This window comes from Microcebus murinus, chromosome 9 (assembly GCF_040939455.1).
Source record: "Microcebus murinus isolate Inina chromosome 9, M.murinus_Inina_mat1.0, whole genome shotgun sequence".
Lineage (NCBI taxonomy): Eukaryota > Metazoa > Chordata > Mammalia > Primates > Cheirogaleidae > Microcebus > Microcebus murinus.
The window spans coordinates 85,131,594-85,150,317 of NC_134112.1; the positions used below are offsets into that span (position 1 = coordinate 85,131,594).

The 18,724-nt window shown below is 39.5% G+C and overlaps 1 protein-coding gene across 1 annotated transcript in view; it reads left to right on the plus strand.

The window, feature by feature from the left end:
• EXOC4 (exocyst complex component 4) overlaps positions 1-18,724 on the plus strand; it is a 737,569-nt gene that overhangs the window by 517,577 nt on the left and 201,268 nt on the right. The window contains exon 11 of the mRNA XM_012739746.3: positions 861-1,080. Within this exon, the coding sequence (XP_012595200.1) occupies positions 861-1,080 (220 nt within the window). The remainder of the gene's footprint in view (positions 1-860; positions 1,081-18,724) is intronic.

The window sequence follows — 18,724 nt, forward strand, 5'->3', positions numbered from 1 at the left end:
ATTTACATCCAATTCACATTTCACTTCCAGTGTTGTCACTTTTAGTGTGTGTGTGTGTGTGTTTGTGTGTGTGTGTTTTGGGCTGTACTTTTATCTTTATTGGCCAATCCCTACTTTTAATTACCCAATTTAATAAAATGTCACATGGGTTTATCACCAGGAGACAGGGAGGCACCACAGCTCCATGCCTTGTTGCCTGTACATGAACCGAATGGCAATGTGCAGTGACCAGTAGACTTTGGAAGAAGCGATGTGATTGGTCACCGATCATGATGCTTGCGCATCAGTTACTTATATAGCGTTTTTCCAAAGAGCCAACAGCAAAGTTTGTGCTTTCTGCAGTTACTCATGGTTAATTTACTGTGGTATTGTGGAATTTAAACCATGTTACTGGGGAACTGATGCTATTTAATTAAACTGTGGTAACTTAAATCTGTGCGTTTAAGTTACACAAAGCACGGGCTGCCTATATAGAAAATTACAAAGAATAATATAACACACATCTGTGTACTCATCTCTGAGATTTTGTAGTTATTAACATTCTGTTATGTATATTTAAGTGTTTTTAATAAAGGAAATAAATCATCATAAGTAAGGTTAAAATTCTCCTTTGTCTTCCAACTCCTATCCCATCCCCTTTATTAACCTTCAAGCTCATATATCATCAAGAATTTTAAAGAGTAGCCTTCATTCAAAATAACACATTTTGAAAAAATTAAAAATCATATATAAATGAATAAGAGAGTGGGACCTGCCCCCTTCCTGGAAATAGCCAAAGCCTAGAGATACTCCTATCTGTTGTGTCACACTTACCTGTTTTTCTGGTATATTTAACATCTTCCTTACTGTTTGTCTTCCAGATTTATTCAGGAGATCGAGCATGCCCTAGGACTTGGCCCAGCCAAACAGTGCCCTCTTCGAGAGTTTCTCACCATATACATCAAAAACATCTTCCTCAGCCAGGTCTTGGCTGAGATCAACAAGGAGATTGAAGGAGTCACTAAAACGTCAGACCCCTTGAAGATTCTGGCTAATGCAGACACCATGAAGGTGCTGGGGGTGCAGCGGCCTCTCCTACAGGTAATCACACACTTTGAACTTACTGTTTTTATCAGCAGTTGCCACTGACTTGGCAAGAGTCATAAATTAAAACAGAAGAAGAAGAATTGCCATCTGTTTCCATATACATCAGGGAGAAAACAAGAGGAAATAAATTTCACAGGCACTAGGGAAATTTCCGTCTAGTGTAGTTGGATAATGGAAGTTCCTTAAGATCCTTAAGAAAAAAAAAAGTGGTTAGCTTTGAACATGGGAGATGGACAGTGTCATTAACATGCAAGCCAGTCCTCATTATCATGCCTGGAATTTGTCCTTGAAAGGAATTTTTTTTCCGTTGGTGAATGCATCCCAGAGTATGAAGGATTAACAGGAAGGAAGTTATTCTGCTTAACCTCAATTACCAGCAAGAAAACTGCCATTTGAGGGCAGGCATACTGTAAATACCTTGGCTAGCTCACAGTGAATTTGAACCTGGAAAACTGGCTTTTAAAAGTCAGATCATTTAATTCCAGTGATCTTGTTAATATTGAAAATTTTATTCTGACTATGTATAATGAAATGGTTTCTGGGCAACAGAAAAAGTAAAATAATCTGTCAATAGATATTTTTGATTAATAGGCTGGAAGTATATATTTTATATGCATTTTAGCTAGTGATTTGGAGGTAAATATAAAACTAAAAATATTAGTATCAGTTTAAATTGTAGGTATACATCAACTATTATTACACTGTGATCACATTCTTATAGTGTTTCTTCATTTAAGAGAAATATGGGCACAATAGCACTTTTTTTTTCTTGAGGCAAGGTCTGGCCCTGTTGCCCAGACTAGGGTGCAGTGTTGTCATCGTAGCTCATTGTAACCTCAAATTCATGGGCTCAAGTGATCTTCCTGCCTCAGCCTCCTGGGTAGCTGGGACTACAGGTGTGCACCACTACGCCTGGCTAATTTTTTTATTTTTATAGTGACGGGGTCTTGCTATGTTGCCCTGGCTGGTCTCAAACTCCCAGCCTCAAGTGATCTTCCTGCCTCAGCCTCCCAAAATGCTAGGATTATAGGCATGGGCTACTGTTGCCCAGCCACAATAGCACATTTTTACCTAAGTTGTATGCTGTGAGGTTATTCAAAGTGTAGAAGGCTGTGCTTTTCAAAAAGAAGTTGTATAAATGGAAGGAAGCTATATTCACTTCAGTTGCCTGCCCTACACCTGCCCTTATATATGTCTTCCTTGATTCTTCCTTCTTTGTACATTAAAATTAACAGAAGTGCTGGACCTCTCTCAGGGGAGTGTCCTAGTTATAAGTATTTCTTTAATGAGAAAACTCTTTTGATATTGGGGACATAGGATAGAGGCATCACACCCGGGAAGATGTTCATTCGGAGGGCCTGGGTTTGAATTACAGTTCTGCTACTTCCCAGCTGTGTGACTGTGGGCAAGTTATTTCATTTCATTGTTTCTCAGTTTCCTCACCATAGTAAGACCACCACTCCACAGAGCTGTTGCCATACATTTAAAGCACTTGCAAGTCAATGCATAGAAAGCACCCAGAATACTGTCTGACTCATAGCACATGCTACTAAGTGTTGGCTGCTATCATCACTACTACCTGTCATTATGACTGCTGTCGTCACTATTACTACTTCTACTATTACTACTAGTACTACTCTGTTGTGTCATTTTGGGCCAAGACTTGCAAAGCTGTTTCATGTATAAGATGGTGCTTCTCCTCTTTTCCTTCCTGTTTACTTCCTTCCTTCTATCCTGTGACTAGACAGTAAAATCACTGATGTGAACGCATGTTAGCACCCACAAGAATGCCCCTGTCTCCCCCCCCCCCGTAACCCTAGTGTCTGTCCTGCCCAGATGCCATTTGGAGAGACAAGGACAGGGTGCCCAGGGCTTCTGTCCACAGGGCTCCCAGGCACTGCGTCCTCTGCCCATCACCAAACAAATGGAAGTGGCACTGAGACAGCTGTCCTTCCACCCTCCCTGGGGGACCTGCTAGGCTGATGCTATGTGACACTGGGTGCTGCCACAGGGGAAAGGGACATCCTCTCTTCTACTCGGTGACCAAACCATAGTATAAGCAGAGGGAATCACTTTTAAGGACATTTTAAAACTTCCTGCAATTGAATACTTGATCCATATGCATCTTTCACACAGAAATATATTTCCTCGAAGCTCCCTTCTTAACATTTGTTTTGGAGCCTCAGCTAAAATTTTTGAGCATTATTTCTTACTTTTTCTTCAGATTAGCCGCCTATCATTAGCTGGGAATAAAAATATCAAGGAGAAATAAAAACACATTTAAGAAACAATGAAATTTAAGCATGGCAGACTGTTAGAAAACACTTTACAATCATTATAAAAGCTAGAGAATTTCTCAAGATGGAGAAAAAATAAACATCTCCTCATTTGCTTTTTAAACCTCGAAACTCTGAGAATATTAAACAAATTTATTGATATGGCCTAATTTGCATTTCCATAAAATAAAAATTTTATGGAAAAACAGAGGGCAACAAAATAACCAAAAACCAAAGCAAGTGTTTAAGCTCTGAAAGCAAATTTGCAGCTTAATAGCTCGAATGGCCTTGGTGTCACGATTTACTCACTTATATATAATTACCGTATCTTGACAAGGTCAAAGAGAGAAAAGGTAAAGTTGAAGCCTTGGAATGGAGTAAATGATTTAAAGGACAAGAGGCATAGTAACATGTACAATCTGGCAGGTGACGAGGTTGGGAGGACCTGGCAGGCACAGAGACAGACTGGCCAGAGATGTCATTTAGCTGGTAGAATATGGCCCGGATGTGGCCCAGATTGTAGTCAACTAGTTATGAGTTTTAACGTGTCTTTGCTACTCAAGCTGAAAATTATCACGTTTAATAAGCCAGCGTCTTTAGTTCCCAGATCCACTCTGTAGTGCACTGCTGCCTTTTTTTAAAATTCAGTACACTAAGCATTTTAAAGTTGCTTTGTATAAAATATAGCATGACACTGCAGGAAAATAAACACCAACAGGTTGTCTGATGGAAATGAGACTAATAACACGGTCAGACAAAACGTAAAAGTAAACATGTTTTTGTCACTCTCTATTTCTTATGTTTCCATATGACTCTGCAGGTATTTGTCACTCTCAAAACTTATTCACTATATCCAGCCATCCATCTAGCCATGCATGCATTCATTCATTCAATAAATTCTTTATTGACCACCTTCCCTTTGCCTGGCACTATAACATGCTTTTGGAACTTACTCTCTAGTGGCACAAGACGGAAAACCCTACAGTCTGCTCTAAACCAGTTCTATGCAAAAGGGAGTCTGAGGATTACGCTTGTCTGCAAGCTATGCGGTGCCAGTCTTCCCTGAGATATAGGGAATTTGAGAGTGATCTTGTAGCTACTTACTGATTTTTTTTTTAGCAATTGATATTTTTAGACAATTGACATTGTTTTGGATTTAATAAAAAATTGGGACTTGTATTTTATGTATCTTTGTTTTAAAATTTCTTTTTCTCTAGTAATTCATTTTTATTGTGTTTTATAAAAGTATCAATCTACAACAAATTGGGGGGAGTAAACCGGGCTCTTGACATAGTTGGAGAAGCACTGCTCTAAATCCCTCACCCCCTTGCACTGCTTCACAGAGAAGAAAAGCACAGAACCATCTCCTCTGCCTCAGCACTGAAAGTGCTTTACAACTGATAGAGCAGCTTGGGTGTTTGTTGCAGTTGGTTCTCTCTTAAGTCCCCAGTTTCTAGAACACGTCTGCCACAGAGGAAACACTCAGTATTAATAACTAGATGCATGAATGAGTCAATGAAAATGAGGGATGAATGATGGCTTCCTTAGGACAAGGGCGTGTACGTGCATGGTTTCCACCGCAGTGTAAGACGCGCCATCTTGAATTTAGGATTCTTGACTAAATTAAAGTGTCACAATTCTTGTGCCACTTATGCTCCAAGTATTGAGGCTGAATTGGATACACTGCATTGTCCTCCATCTCTGCTCTTTCTATTAGCATCACTTTTTTTTTTTTTTTTTGGTAAAGTGGCTTCCCCCCATTGCAAAGCAAAGCATGCTGTGATTCAAACTAAAGAAATCTCTTAAGAAAAATTTCTCATTTCTCCTGAGTCAGATTCTGGACATGGAGTTTTGGAATTTCATGGCTGGCATCCTGGACATGGAGTTTTGGAAAGAGTTGATTGAAATGGATACCCTTTCATGCCTTACATGTCTCCCAGAGTCTACAAATTGTTCACCCCTCAAACATCCCTAGTTTGTCACTGATTTGGGGATGTCATTTAATTGATTTCTTCTTTGCTGCTCCATCTGAAAAAAAAAAAAAAATAGTGAGGAGACTAATACTTAAGGTTTTTATCCCTTGCCTATCAAACTGCCAAATGGGCAGCTATCTATGTGAACAATGGTACTAGCAAAGTTTCTTCCCCTACCCGCAATGGAATATCCTATACCCTTGCCCCTTGCAGAGTGGTCTGAGGACAAGAGCGTCAGAGCCCTGAATCAGAATCTGCATTTGTACAGCACCACGAGGTGGTTTGTAAGCACAGTAGAGTCTGTGAAGCATTGCCTTACACCAGTGCGACACACAGTGTCACCTGGGGACTGGGAGCATCACCCTCACCTGGGAGCTTGTGAAAAATGCACATTCCTGAACCTCACCCCACCCTGGGATCTTTGTTCTAACCAGCCTTCCAGTGATTTTGATGCGCACTAACGTGTAAGAGGCGTTCCCCTAACGCAGCATCATCCTGCCCAGCTTCAGGTTAGGGAATGGGATCTAATGTTGTGGGCTCTTGGCTTTTTGGTGAACAACAGTAGTCACTTAAAAAAAAAAGTATCTGGCATTGTTTCATACAGGCCAGAAATTGCAAAAACAATATTTGCAGCAGTAGCAGCACCAGCAGAAGCTGCTTCCTCGTTAGCACATTTCTGGGTTTTGGAAAGTTCTTTCCAAATGTAGGATGAGCCTACATCTTCTGGCTCACGGAGGGCAATGTGAAATAGGGGCAGCTTTTGTAGTGCTCAGACTCAAGTTACCACATCGTTGGAGGAACAAACCTAAGCTGTGCAAGTAAAAATTTTAGATAACCTTGAAACATTTAAAGCATATTTGCATTTTCCGCCCTGCCCTAGTATTTGTCAGAGCACATTCTGAGAAGTGAAATGGCCACTGCAGATGCCACTCAGTCATCTCCTCCTCTGCTAGCTGTGGGCTTGGAGCAGTGGTTTTCAGCAACGCTACCTTTAGAATCACCTAGGGGCTTCCTAAAAATACCACTGAGCAGATCCCTTCAGTTGGTCAGAAGTGGGGCCTGCCTGGGGCCGGTGTTTCTCAGGATGCCCAGGTAATCCCAGCTTGCAGTGGGAATTAGTGCCTCTGGCCTGGGTCTTTCCCTCCATAGGATCAGTTATTCCCCTGAGTGAGAGTCCATCAAAGTTTATGGTTGAAGCACTCTTTAATTCAGTCAGGTGTATAACATGGTCCTCTGTTGGATGCTTTGAACCAAGCTTTGTACATGAGCCTTGGAATCAGACAGAAATGGTTTTAGATCCCAGCCATTTCACTTGATAGCTTTGTGTCCATGACCGAATTGCTTAAGCTTTCTGTACCTATTTCTTCCTCTGTAAAATGGGAACAGTAAAATGTATGTCATAGAAACACTAACATGGAATGAGTATAAAACATACCCTCTCCTTCGTACCCTGTGTCACACGTGCGTGGATCTCTGCATTGACAGCTCTGATGTGTTACCTGCCTGCTCCTTAATTGTTACCTCCCCGGCTTCTGACCTCTGCTGACTATACTCCTCAACCCCTGCCGTCTCCTTCTCATCACCCACTTGCCGTTTACCCGCCTCCTGTGCTTTGTACTCTAGCACACACCTAGTGACTTCCCTTTCCTGCCCTCCGCTACCCTGGTGTGACAGCAGGAGGTGAAACTGTTTCACCTCCTTTCTCCTTTTCCCACAGTTGGTCAGCTGATCATTTATGAGCAGCAGAAGCAGCATGCTGTGTCTGTGACCATTAAAGCTAGTGGATTATTCTCCTAGGGCTGCCATGACAAATTACACCAAACTTGGTGGCTTAAAACAATAGCAGTTTATTCTCTCACCCTACTGAAGGCCAGGAACCACATTCCCCCCAAAGGCTTAGAGGAGGACCCTTCCTTGCAGCTTGTAGCTTCTGGTAGCTCCTGATGTTTCCTGGTTCTGGCAGCATAACTCCAATCTCTGCCTCTATCTTAACACGACCTTCTCCCCTGTGTCTCCATTTGTACTCTTTTGGCTCTCATAAGGATGCTTTCATTGGATTTGGAGTCCAACCTAATGCAATATGATCTCATCTCAGTCCTTACCTTAATTACATCTGCAAGGATCCTATTTCCAAGTTAGATCACATTCTTAAGTTCCGTGTAGAATTTCGGGGTGCACACTATTGAATCCACTACAGCTAATAACTAGAAGCAAGTTATACAGAATGCAGTATATGCAATTTGCTTTATTTTCCTTGAAGACTCTCTGACAGGAAGCAGGGTGGAAGTATTGCTGCTAAGGCAGTAGGCGCAGGGTGGCTTAAATTCTAGATGTCAATAGGATTCAAACTACAAATTTTTGGTAGACTGAGCGATTACTGGGGTTCTAGTTAGGCCTTATTGAAGGTTGGTGGACACAGCTGCTTACAGTATAGTAATTTGTTAAAAACAATTATACTGATGCTGAAAGGTATTATTTCCCCATCCAAGCCATGGCACTGCCAGTAATGTCTTCTGGTTTCCCAAGGATGTGTGGCCAGAAGCAGTAGCATATTGTTTTCATCATGTCAAATTATGTTAATATGAAGAATGCTGCATTTGAGCAGCATTCACATCACGGCCAGTTGTTGCCGTTCCGCTCTCTGGTACAGAAGAGATTCAGCTTTTATTAGTGTAAATAGATTAGTCCCATTTAAGGTCTGCTGGAAATCATCATGAAAATCATTAAACTGAAAAGAGAGCTGATCAATTGATTTTTTTTCTCCCTGTAAGTTCTGAAAAATAGTGCTAATGGTCTCACAGTGCTAAAGTAAGTCTTAGAACCAAGATTCCTTGGGTCTAATCTAATTCTCTAGTGTTTACGTATACCTAAAGAAATACTAACTTACCTCTCATGGTTCTGATTGTCTTTGAATTTTACTCTTATTTATTTAGTAACAGTGTTGTTTCACCTCTCCATGTCAAGAATGGACCTCAAATAACCAACTACCTATGGCTACCTTAGACTTTATCCAGGAAGACGGAGTAGAAGATGCCTTTGTTCTTGTGTTTGATTGTTTAGATTGTCACTGTGGCTTTCAGAACACACCTGTTCACTTTTAGGACAACTGAGCAAATTATATCTTTCATTACTAATGGGGATTTTCAGGATCTTATAACATTCATCTGTGTTTTCAGATGGTTTTATCAAGTTGTGTTACTTTGTATTATTAATTCTACTACCGGTTTAATACATTTTAATTTTTGTAGAATTTTTGTTGTGATCATAGCCATTTTATTGTCATCATAGCCATTTTTGGAAGTAATGAAACTGCTAAGTTTCATCATGATATGGTGGGAAAAGCATGTAAAACATGATTTTGGGCTTCATAATTATCAGCTTAATGACCTTAGACAAGTCCAAGCTACTTACCTTCCCTGAGCTTCCCTTCCTTCATCTATAAAATGAAAATGATACTTGCTGAAACTGTTTCAGAAGACTAGGGTATGAAGTGCAGTGGGATCATGTGTTCAGCAGGGCTTTATGAAGTGTTTTACGTACTGGATGTTTCATAACAATTATTGCTATTGGTCCACATGCCCACATGGTTGTTCCATTCAGAAAAATTCATTAGCATTAAAGGGAATGGTGGTATAATTTTTTTAAAAATCTACATAAATAAAAAATGTTTGCTATTAAATGTAAAGCTTCACTAATCTTTTCCAACAGTTTGTTTCATACATGATTAGAGAACCACTATAAGAATATTATAAGTAATATTTCTTTCCAACAGTTTATCATAAAGATATTTTAAACATACATAAAAGCTGGACAAACTGTCTAGTGAACACCCACATACTCACCACCCAGATTCTGCAATTAACTTCCCTGTATTTGCTTTTTAGCATGCCCCACCTTGTATGTTAATTCCCCTTCAGCCATCCCAGAGATGAATTCCCAGTCTTTCCCTGAGGACCTTACCTTAGTGCTGTTCACAGGATTGTAATATCTTACTTAGAAATCTGAACATACAGAGAGATGCGTTAAGTGAAAGAGTAGTTACTTTAAAAGAGTATTCATTTTCTAAAAGCACTCATCCAAATGTTTCCTTCAAATAGTGTCCTGGAAGAAGAAATTGACCAGCTCGTGCTTGTGATTAATCTACAAGTAGTGCTTTTATTGATTTAATATTACAAAGGAACTTATCCTTATAGCTGTTGATGAAGAAGGCCATGAAATGAGAGATGATTTTTATATACAGACAGAACAGGTCCATTATAAATGATCATTTTGAATTTTTATAAATATCTTTAACTTATTGTCTTATCTCTGAATGAAAAAGAAGTAGGCTCTTGTCTGTCTGGCTGGTTTTTCTTGGTTAACCAGACTTCTATAAGTAGCTTTCTGCAAAGCAATGGGAGAAAAAAAATGATCTAACTATATTTAAACTAGCTTCTATATAGGATAGCCAGTGAGGCTTTTGGAATAATACCAGAGGGGCTAAAAATAAACATTATTTTTTCTTTTGTTTGTAGAAAATCATCTGCAACCTACCTTATGTGTTTTATAAGGATCCTTAATGATTTCAAATATCTTTGTCTTTCGAGGTCAGTCATGATTCTGAATACTTTCTTCAACAAAAATCCATCATCTCTTATAATGTATTTGGAACTGATTTTAATTTAGATGCAACTTTGAAAGAATTCATCTATTACTTCTGGTTGATGAGGTCAGTTTTAAAAGAACAAGCTGGAAGGCTTTATCCACATGGGTAGAGGAGTCTCAAGGGACTGCTGAATGAGAAAGTAATTACAGTTGGTGACATTTGTTTACCACCTTTTCTTGGGGCTAAGAAAGTTGTGTGAGCACGAGGCTGTTTCAGAATGACATCAATACAGGGCTAAGCCCTGGGCTTTAAACTAGGACTCTGAGTTCACTTTCTATCGTGAGTAAAGGTAGGCCCACTGATGGCCGTCTTATTTGTCTCCTAGACAGCTAAGGCTCATTGGGGTAAGCATTTTGAGACGTTGATTGGCTGCTGTCCATTTTGATCTTGCCTCATCCCGCTCCTTGGTGGATAAGCAGGAGAGAAGGTAATGACTTATGACAGATCTGCTGACAGGGACCCAAATACATTAACACTCTGTCACTCAGATCTTAAGAGAGCTGCCTTTGCCTGAAATATATTTGACGTTACTTGCTAACAAAGGCATCTTCAGATTTATTTCTTTTCCTTAAATGTTAGAGAAAAGGAAGAGCATCCCATTAAAAGATACTAGGAAGAGAGAAAGGGTTGGCTCGACAGCCCAAGCAAATGATAGTTATCATTCTTGGGAGCAGCACAATTGCTGATCGAGCAAGATTACCGGTGGGAGCCAGACGAGTGTAGACAGAGAACTGCTGTACTTGGGGAATTTTCGGGGTTCTTATCCTAAGTAATTTTTGCCCTGTCTGGATGTTGCAGCTCTGGTTTAGAGATGTTCTAGCGAGAAAATGAGGAGAGAGATACAAGACTATCGGCTTGGAAGTTTAATGGCCCTTTAAGAGTAACTGTTGAAACAAAGCAGCTGTTTTTCTTCATGCTTTTCAAGGATCCTGTCCTACCCAAAAACTTGCATGTGCTTAATCTTAGCCTAGACACTCTAAGCTGGGCTGGTAAAAATCTGATACGTCTCCTTTAATAAGAGTGACGTGACACAGTGGAGTCATTTCCACTGTTACATTCTAATACAACTGAGCGATTAATATTTATTTATTAAACACCTACTTTGTTGCTATCAGTAGACAAGGTGATATAGGGATACAGAATAAATATAAAGCAAGATTCTTTCTTCTCACAAATTTAGTAGTGGTCTATTAATTAGGGAACCAGAATTTCTCTTACCTACGAATCCAAGAACAGTAGAGAGCACTTTATAATTGAGCACTGCATGTGATCATTTAGAAGATTTTTTTTCACTGTAAGAATTGAGGAGAGAGACAGTGAGGACCGAAGAATTGAAGATAGACCTTAGGCAAGAGGTAGGTCCTGAGGCATTGTAGGATGTGGAGAAATGGAGAAAGCACAGGAGAATGCTACCCAAACAAGGGATACAACATAAGGAAAGACACAAAAGATCAAACTGACCACCATGTGTGAGACAGAGCAGTCTAGATGAATGAAGAAATGAATGCAGAGTGAGAAGGGTAACGGAGTGCATAAAACTCTATCCTAAAGGTCTCAAACTTTGAGCACACAGTTTCCTTTTGAAATGGGAAGAGAGACAAGATAGCAAAAGGTTTCAGAGAAGGGATGTACTCAAATGGATGCACTTTTATAAACAGTGGGTTGTGGCAGTTCCCAGACAGGATTAGAGAGCAGAAAGCCTGGGCTCGCAGAGACCAGCTAAAGCAGGGATGCAGCTCTGCAGGGAGACAGGTGGTTTCCTATGAGTGTTTCCCTCCAGTCCAAAGCTTTGGGTAATGACCTCATGGCTGCCTGAGGTTTGGTGAGCCCCAACATTTTGCTGAGCTCAGCATTTGAAGTCATCCTTTTGATCGATTGTCACAATCGGCCAAACCACCCTAACAGTCTAAGTTTCTGGGATAACTATTGTACTCATTAATCTCCATCAGATTGTTCTTCCTGAGCCCTCAAAGGCCATGGGACTGGATGGCTTTGTCATCACCTCCGTGTCCACAGGAGCAGCCATTTGGCTGTAGCACGTTCATATTTGTTTAAAGATTAAGCCGTACATTTCTCATTTATTGCCTTTTTAGACACACAGGATCTCCGTCAGTTAAAGTCCTGCTTTGGGGAAAAGGCAGCACACGGTAGCTCATTAACAGGTTATCTATGTCATTATGTCCTCTTTGGATTGTGCATATAGAAAATAGAGTCCTTTGAGGAGAAAAAAGGATCTATCCAGGCTTCTAGTTTCCCTTTTTTTTTTTCCTCATTTTTATCTTCTTTTTTCCCCCCTCTATAGTTACAGCTATTCCCAGGATGGATGGTCATATCTGTGGAGTCCAGAATGCCCTGAGTATTCACTTGCAAATAGCTACAAAGTCAAAGTCAGATAACTGCACTTAAATGAGAGCCATTCTCTACCTCTCCTCAATACGCACACACTACTTCTCTTTGCCCCATTGCAACTGCAGGAATTTAATTGCTTCTTCCTTTTTATTCCACAGAGCATTTCTGAATTTGTTGTCCTCTTGGTCACTTCAAGGTCAAGGCTGCCTATCAGGCACTTGCAGAACTGCTCTGGTGACCTTGTTTGCTACGTTTGCCCTTAGCTTCCGAGGTTTTACCAGAGTGAGCAGCCTGCCTGAGCAGACAGAGGGCTGGACTGTCAGTTAATTTCTTTCCTCTAGAATCTCTTCTTTTATTCTTTGAAATTTTGCTTTAGAGCCAAAAGAGATCTTTGACACATAGTAGGCACTCATTTGCTTACTGAACAAAATGGAAATTGCCGAAAGCTATGTTAAAGTGTAGCCTCTGGCTCACGTGGTTAGGGATAGGGTGTGTAAAAGGGAACCTATGTTGTTTGCCAAGGAAAGAAGCATTAAATGTTTGTTTTGTAATAAACCTTTTATTTCAGAAAAGTTTTAGGTTTACAGAAAAGTTGCCAAGGTAGTACAGAAAGTTTCCATTTATCCCACGCCTAGTTTTCCTATTATTAAGATCTTATTCCTACATTTGTATGATGCATTTGTTAATATTAACTAATATCGACACATTATTATTAACTAAAGTCCATATTTTCTTCATATTGCCTTGTTTTTTACCAAATGCCCTTTTTCTTCCAGGATCACATCCAAGAAACCACATTACATTCAGTTGTTATGTCTCCACCAAGGGTGAGGAACCTGCGGCCTTGGGGCCACATGTGGCCTTGTGGGTCCTTGACTGTGGCCTTTTGACTGAATCCAAATTTTACGGAACAAATCTTTTCAATAAAAGAAGTTTGGATTCAGTAGAGGAGCTGCAGTTGGGGATCTACAGGGCCACGTGTGGCCTTGAGGCCACAGGTCCCCCACCCCTGTGTGGCTATCTTAGATGTAACAGTTTTCTCACTTTTCCTTTCTTTGATGACCTTGGCAGTATTACGGAGTACTGCTTAGGTATGTTGTAGAATGTCCTGCAATATGGATTTGCCTGATGTTTTTCTAATGATTTTACTAGGATTATGTGTTTTGGGAGGAAGATCAGAGAAGTAAAGTGACACTTTCATCACATCATTTCAAGGGTACATACTATTGATATTACATAGCACTGTTGATGTTAACCTTGATTACTTGCTTGATGAAGTGTTTGTTGAGTTTTTTCCATTACGAAGTTACTTTTCCCACCTTTCCATAAGTGTACTCTTTGGAAGGAAGTCACTTTATACAACAGTCCCCTCAAAGAGCAGGGAGTAATGCTCTACTTCCTTGAGGATGGAGTATCTATAAATTATTTGGAATACTTCTACATGAGAGATTTGTCTTTTCCCTCCCATTTTTGTATTTATTCAATCATTTATGTCATATGGACTCATGGATTTGGGGTTTATAGTTTAGGTTATGATCCAGTACTACTTTATTTATTTTGTCACTCAAATTGTTCCAGCTTTGGCCATTAGGAGCTCCTTTAGTTGACTCCTATATCCTCATCATAGTGATTTTCTTTTTAAAGCGCTTCCTTACTTTCTGGCACTATAAGATATTCTATGGCCGGGCGCGGTGGCTCACGCCTGTAATCCTAGCACTCTGGGAGGCCGAGGCGGGCGGATTGCTTGAGGTCAGGAGTTCGAAACCAGCCTGAGCAAGAGCGAGACCCTGTCTCTACTATAAATAGAAAGAAATTAATTGGCCAACTAATATATATAGAAAAAATTAGCCAGGCATGGTGGTGCATGCCTATAGTCCCAGCTACTCGGGAGGCTGAGGCAGAAGGATTGCTTGAGCCCAGGAGTTTGAGGTTGCTGTGAGCGAGGCTGACACCACGGCACTCACTCTAGCCTAGGCAACAAAGCGAGACTCTGTCTCAAAAAAAAAAAAAAAAAAAGATATTCTAGGTTCATCTTGTGTATTTCCTGCCCCCGTCCTAGAATCAGCCATTTTTCTAAGGACCTTTTTCCCTTTTTTTGGAGAATAGTATTAGAAACCAAGGTCTGGGGACTTGGCATGCTTCCTGCTACTTGAGTATCAAGACCTTCTCAGCTGACATTAAAAGGAAATACACTAGTGTATACTAGCCCTTGTATATATTCATATCTGTGAATATTTCTATATGTAACTATATCTGCATCAAGCTACAAATGAGTTTATACTGATATCTCCAACCCAAATCCATTACTACATGGATCATTCTAGTTTCCACTTCTTGCTTAGATGTGATGTGTTCTCCAACAGTGAGAAACTTGGCTCCTTTCATCTGCCATGATTTACTTAATTGTATACATTGATTCTTGTATACACATCTAGAATTGTTCCATTCCAGTATACATGTATGACAGTATCAGATTGTAAACCCATATTCTTGTGAAGATAATTGTATCCACATGCAGTGCTCATGTGTAGTTTCTTTTGCCTTTAGTCTTACAGAATGTGCTCATTTTTAAAGTTACTTGGGTCAACACCTTTTCCCTCACCCCCTTCAGAGAGGTTGTTTTATACATTTGCAGTACAATTAGATAGTTTTGTCCCATTTTGCATTCTATCCTGTGATCCCATGATATCCTAAATGACTTTTTAAAATTGTTATACATTAATGTTCATTCTTTGTACTTTAAAGTTTTATGGGTTTTGATAAATGCAAAATGCCATGTGTCTACCATTACTCTATCATACAGAATGGTTTTTTCTACCTTAGAAAATTCCCTGTGTGTCACCTGGTCAACACTTCTCCCTCCCCACAAGATTCTGGCAAGCATTGATCTTTTTATGATCTGAATTTGCCATTCCCAGAATTAGTATCGTGGGAATCATACCGTGTGTAGCTTCCTCAGACTGGCTTCTCATACTTAGCAATATGCATAAAATTCCTTCATGGCTTTTTATAACTTTGTAGGTCATTTTTCATCACTAAATAACATTCCATCATATGGAGGTACCACAGTTTTTTTATGCATTCATCTACTGAAGAATGTCTCACTTCCATTTAGAGTGATTATGAATAAAGCTATAAACATATACATGTAAGTTTTTATGTGGACATATACTTTCAAATCACTTGGTTTGTTTTTTTTTGTTTTTTGTTGTTGTTGTTGTTTTAACCTGTATATCGAAGTTGTCGGGATCAATGGGGTTGTAGTGGCAGGAGCAGACTTACAAATAAACAAACATATCACAGTAATACCTGTTTTAATAAAGTATAAACATAATGTGTAAACTATTGAATCTACACTAAGAAAAAGGCAAAAGTAAAATACTTAAGTTATTCTTAAGTTCTATAAAAAAGATAATACTTATCATTTCTTTCCAGGAAAAATACTCTCTTTCTTTACACACACACAAACACACACACACACATGTGCACACACCCCAAACCAACCTAACTTGCTGAAAACATGCTGCTACAGCTATAGAAAAGACCATGAGTCAGGGGCCACAAAAGTCTTCTGTCTGAAAAAAGATAGTCATAGGAACTCACTGGCAGCAGACTCCTGTAGAACTTACCACACGATTGTTGTTCTTTCATTTTGACTAGTAAGAGAGGAAAATCCATGTAAAGGAGAATATTCAGCTCTTGCCCATGAGAAGGAAATAGAAGGCTTAAGGAGGTTTAGGTATCTGGAAACCTGGAATTAATTAATAAGACAAAACAGCAAATTTAATTCTTTCACCAAGTCATTCGGACCTAGCAACAAGTAAATTTATTCTGGGATTTGTGGTTCCTGCCCCTGGGTATTTCTTATAGAGAGAGCTAAACCCAAAGGAGCTCACCAAATGGGGCATGATGAAATCTTGCTTTGTCAGGAGCTAAGTTTTCGTCTTTCTAGAAGAGCTTTTGGGCTAAGCTCCTTGGAAGAGATGGCTTTGGTCAGGAGGCATTTCAGAGGGCTCTTGCTTCCTGCTGGCACACTTTTGAATGTTAGAGGGCTGGTTCAACTGGGCCAGTTGGAGCCTGACTTATACACCAGTCAGTGGTGAGGAAAGTGGAACAGAGAGAAGGGAGAAGTATGATTACTGCCTGAGAACACATGGTACTATGTACACACTCCTTGAATGTGCAGTGGCCTGCGTATTAGTAAAATAAAACACAAGCTCAGAGCCTTGATTAGATTAACAAGTCCTCCTCATTTGAAAAGGAACTAATAGAGTGGAAGGAATCATAGGCAGAAGGGCCAAAGCGTAAGTACAGAACAAACTTTCTTCAGCAGCCAGCAGGACAAGAAATTTGTAAGCAGCAAATGATCAGAAGAAGCTTTTTGATGTATAGAACAAAATCAGAGAAAATCTCTAGGTGAAAAACAAACAAAAAAAAATTCAGAGCTACGTTATAATTTATGTTATAGTTTAGTTGGTGAATGTTTTTAATTAGTCCCTGGATAAGTGTATTTTTTTAAATCTTGGTATAGTTCATGTATTTGTCTAAAATGCATTAGTTAGATATTTATGTGATTCATTACATATTTATAATATCTGGGGTTTTTTGTGGCAAAATTTTATAGAAATCATCACAAAGGACTGGATTAAAAGCTATTTTTACTCTCTCAACTAGCTTTAGGGAAAACCAAGCTAACTGGCTTATGAAACTATTGACTAGATTCACTCATGGGTACTAACCCAACTGTAGACCTTATGCCTGGGTGGAAACAATCAATCCCTTTAGTGCTAGCTTAGCAAATGCAAATACTTCAAGTAATAGCAAAAATGTTAGGCTTATTTTAATTCTATTTCCTTATTATTTTACTTCCAAAACAATTGAGTCTGAAATATACAGGCACAGGCTTGTTTACTTATATGATGGAAATATTACTATAATATAGCAGGCAGGCAATGTTGTGACCAAACTTCATATATATGGGACATTCTGAGTCATAAATCTTTTTAATAAAAACCTGATTGTGTACGGTTAACCTACATTATGAATTTTCCCCAGCTAGCATTGGCATTCTCTGTCATATAAACAGTAGACTTCAATAGAATTTTAAGGCTAGAAGGCACCTTAGAAATTAATCGAATTTCATCACTAGAGTCAAGTTCAACATGTTAAGTGCCTTGTATAAGGTGAGACAGATCTCTGGTGAATCTAGGCCCCTCCCTTTCTGGCCTAATTCTTTCTATTCACCTGTAGTCTTATTTAAAACCTTTCACCTTTGATGTACTGAGTGGTTTGTTTATATTGGATTTTAACAGCACCAACACTTGTACTATAATAAATATTTTGTTCTGCTGAACTTCTAGAAAAGTAACATTTTAAGCCATCTCCTACTTAGGGCGGCTTTGCCTTTCCTTTTGCTCCTCTCTCTAAAGGCAGAACACATTTCACTCCAAAACCAAGTAACAGGCATCTCTTTCCTAATTTATAGTGTTCAAAATTTCAGAGTATTTTTTTCCCTTGCTGCCCAGAATGCTGTCTGAAAAGTCACAATGATTTAAATAATTGATGGCTACTTTATGAAATTGTCAGCCTAGATCCATCCTCCTGCCTCCCCCCACCCCCCAACCACAAGTCCTTGAACAGCTAATCCTTTTATGTTGTATGCTTTTTTTTTTTTCTTCCTGGTTTCATTTAGATAATTATATTATTCACCCTGGAATATAATTGCCGCTATACTGTGGGGGGAGTGGGGGCGGAGTGGGGTGGGAGCTGCCTGCCGCTGGCATCTGCAGGTTGTAAAATGTCTGTTACACTCTAGCCTCTCATTTCTTTGCCATCCAACCCTTTAAAGATTTAATTATACCTGTGTAAAAGCATAATTTGAAATGTGACTTCTGATTCTTTTGGAAGATAAAAGAGAGATTAATCCATTGTTAAACATGAATAAGCATAGCACAGTGGAAAAAAGTTTGGACTCGAATTCAAGCATCTGCATTCAGTTGAACAAACAGTTTTTGAATGCCTACTGTGTGCCAGGCACCATGCTGAGGATTTAAAAGAAAAGAACTGTCCTCTGGGAGTGTCCATCCTAGTGATCTCCTACGAACTTGTGACTTGACCCTGGGCAGTGCACTTAATCTCTCCAGACCTCAAGTTTTCTCATCTCTAAACAGAGGCTATTGAACCTCTTCAGAATTTCCTTCGAGCTGTAACATTTGGTGATGCTTCAAAAAAAGACCACAAAGTAGCAGCCACATTGCTTCTTTGTCAGACTTAATTGGAAGAGTAGGGAGTGGTAAAGGTATAAATTTTCTGGAACAAAAGTCAGCTTTTCATCTCTGAAATCAAAGACGGTCCAGTCTTGAAAGTTCTTAAACAAAGAGCTTTTCTTTTTTCTC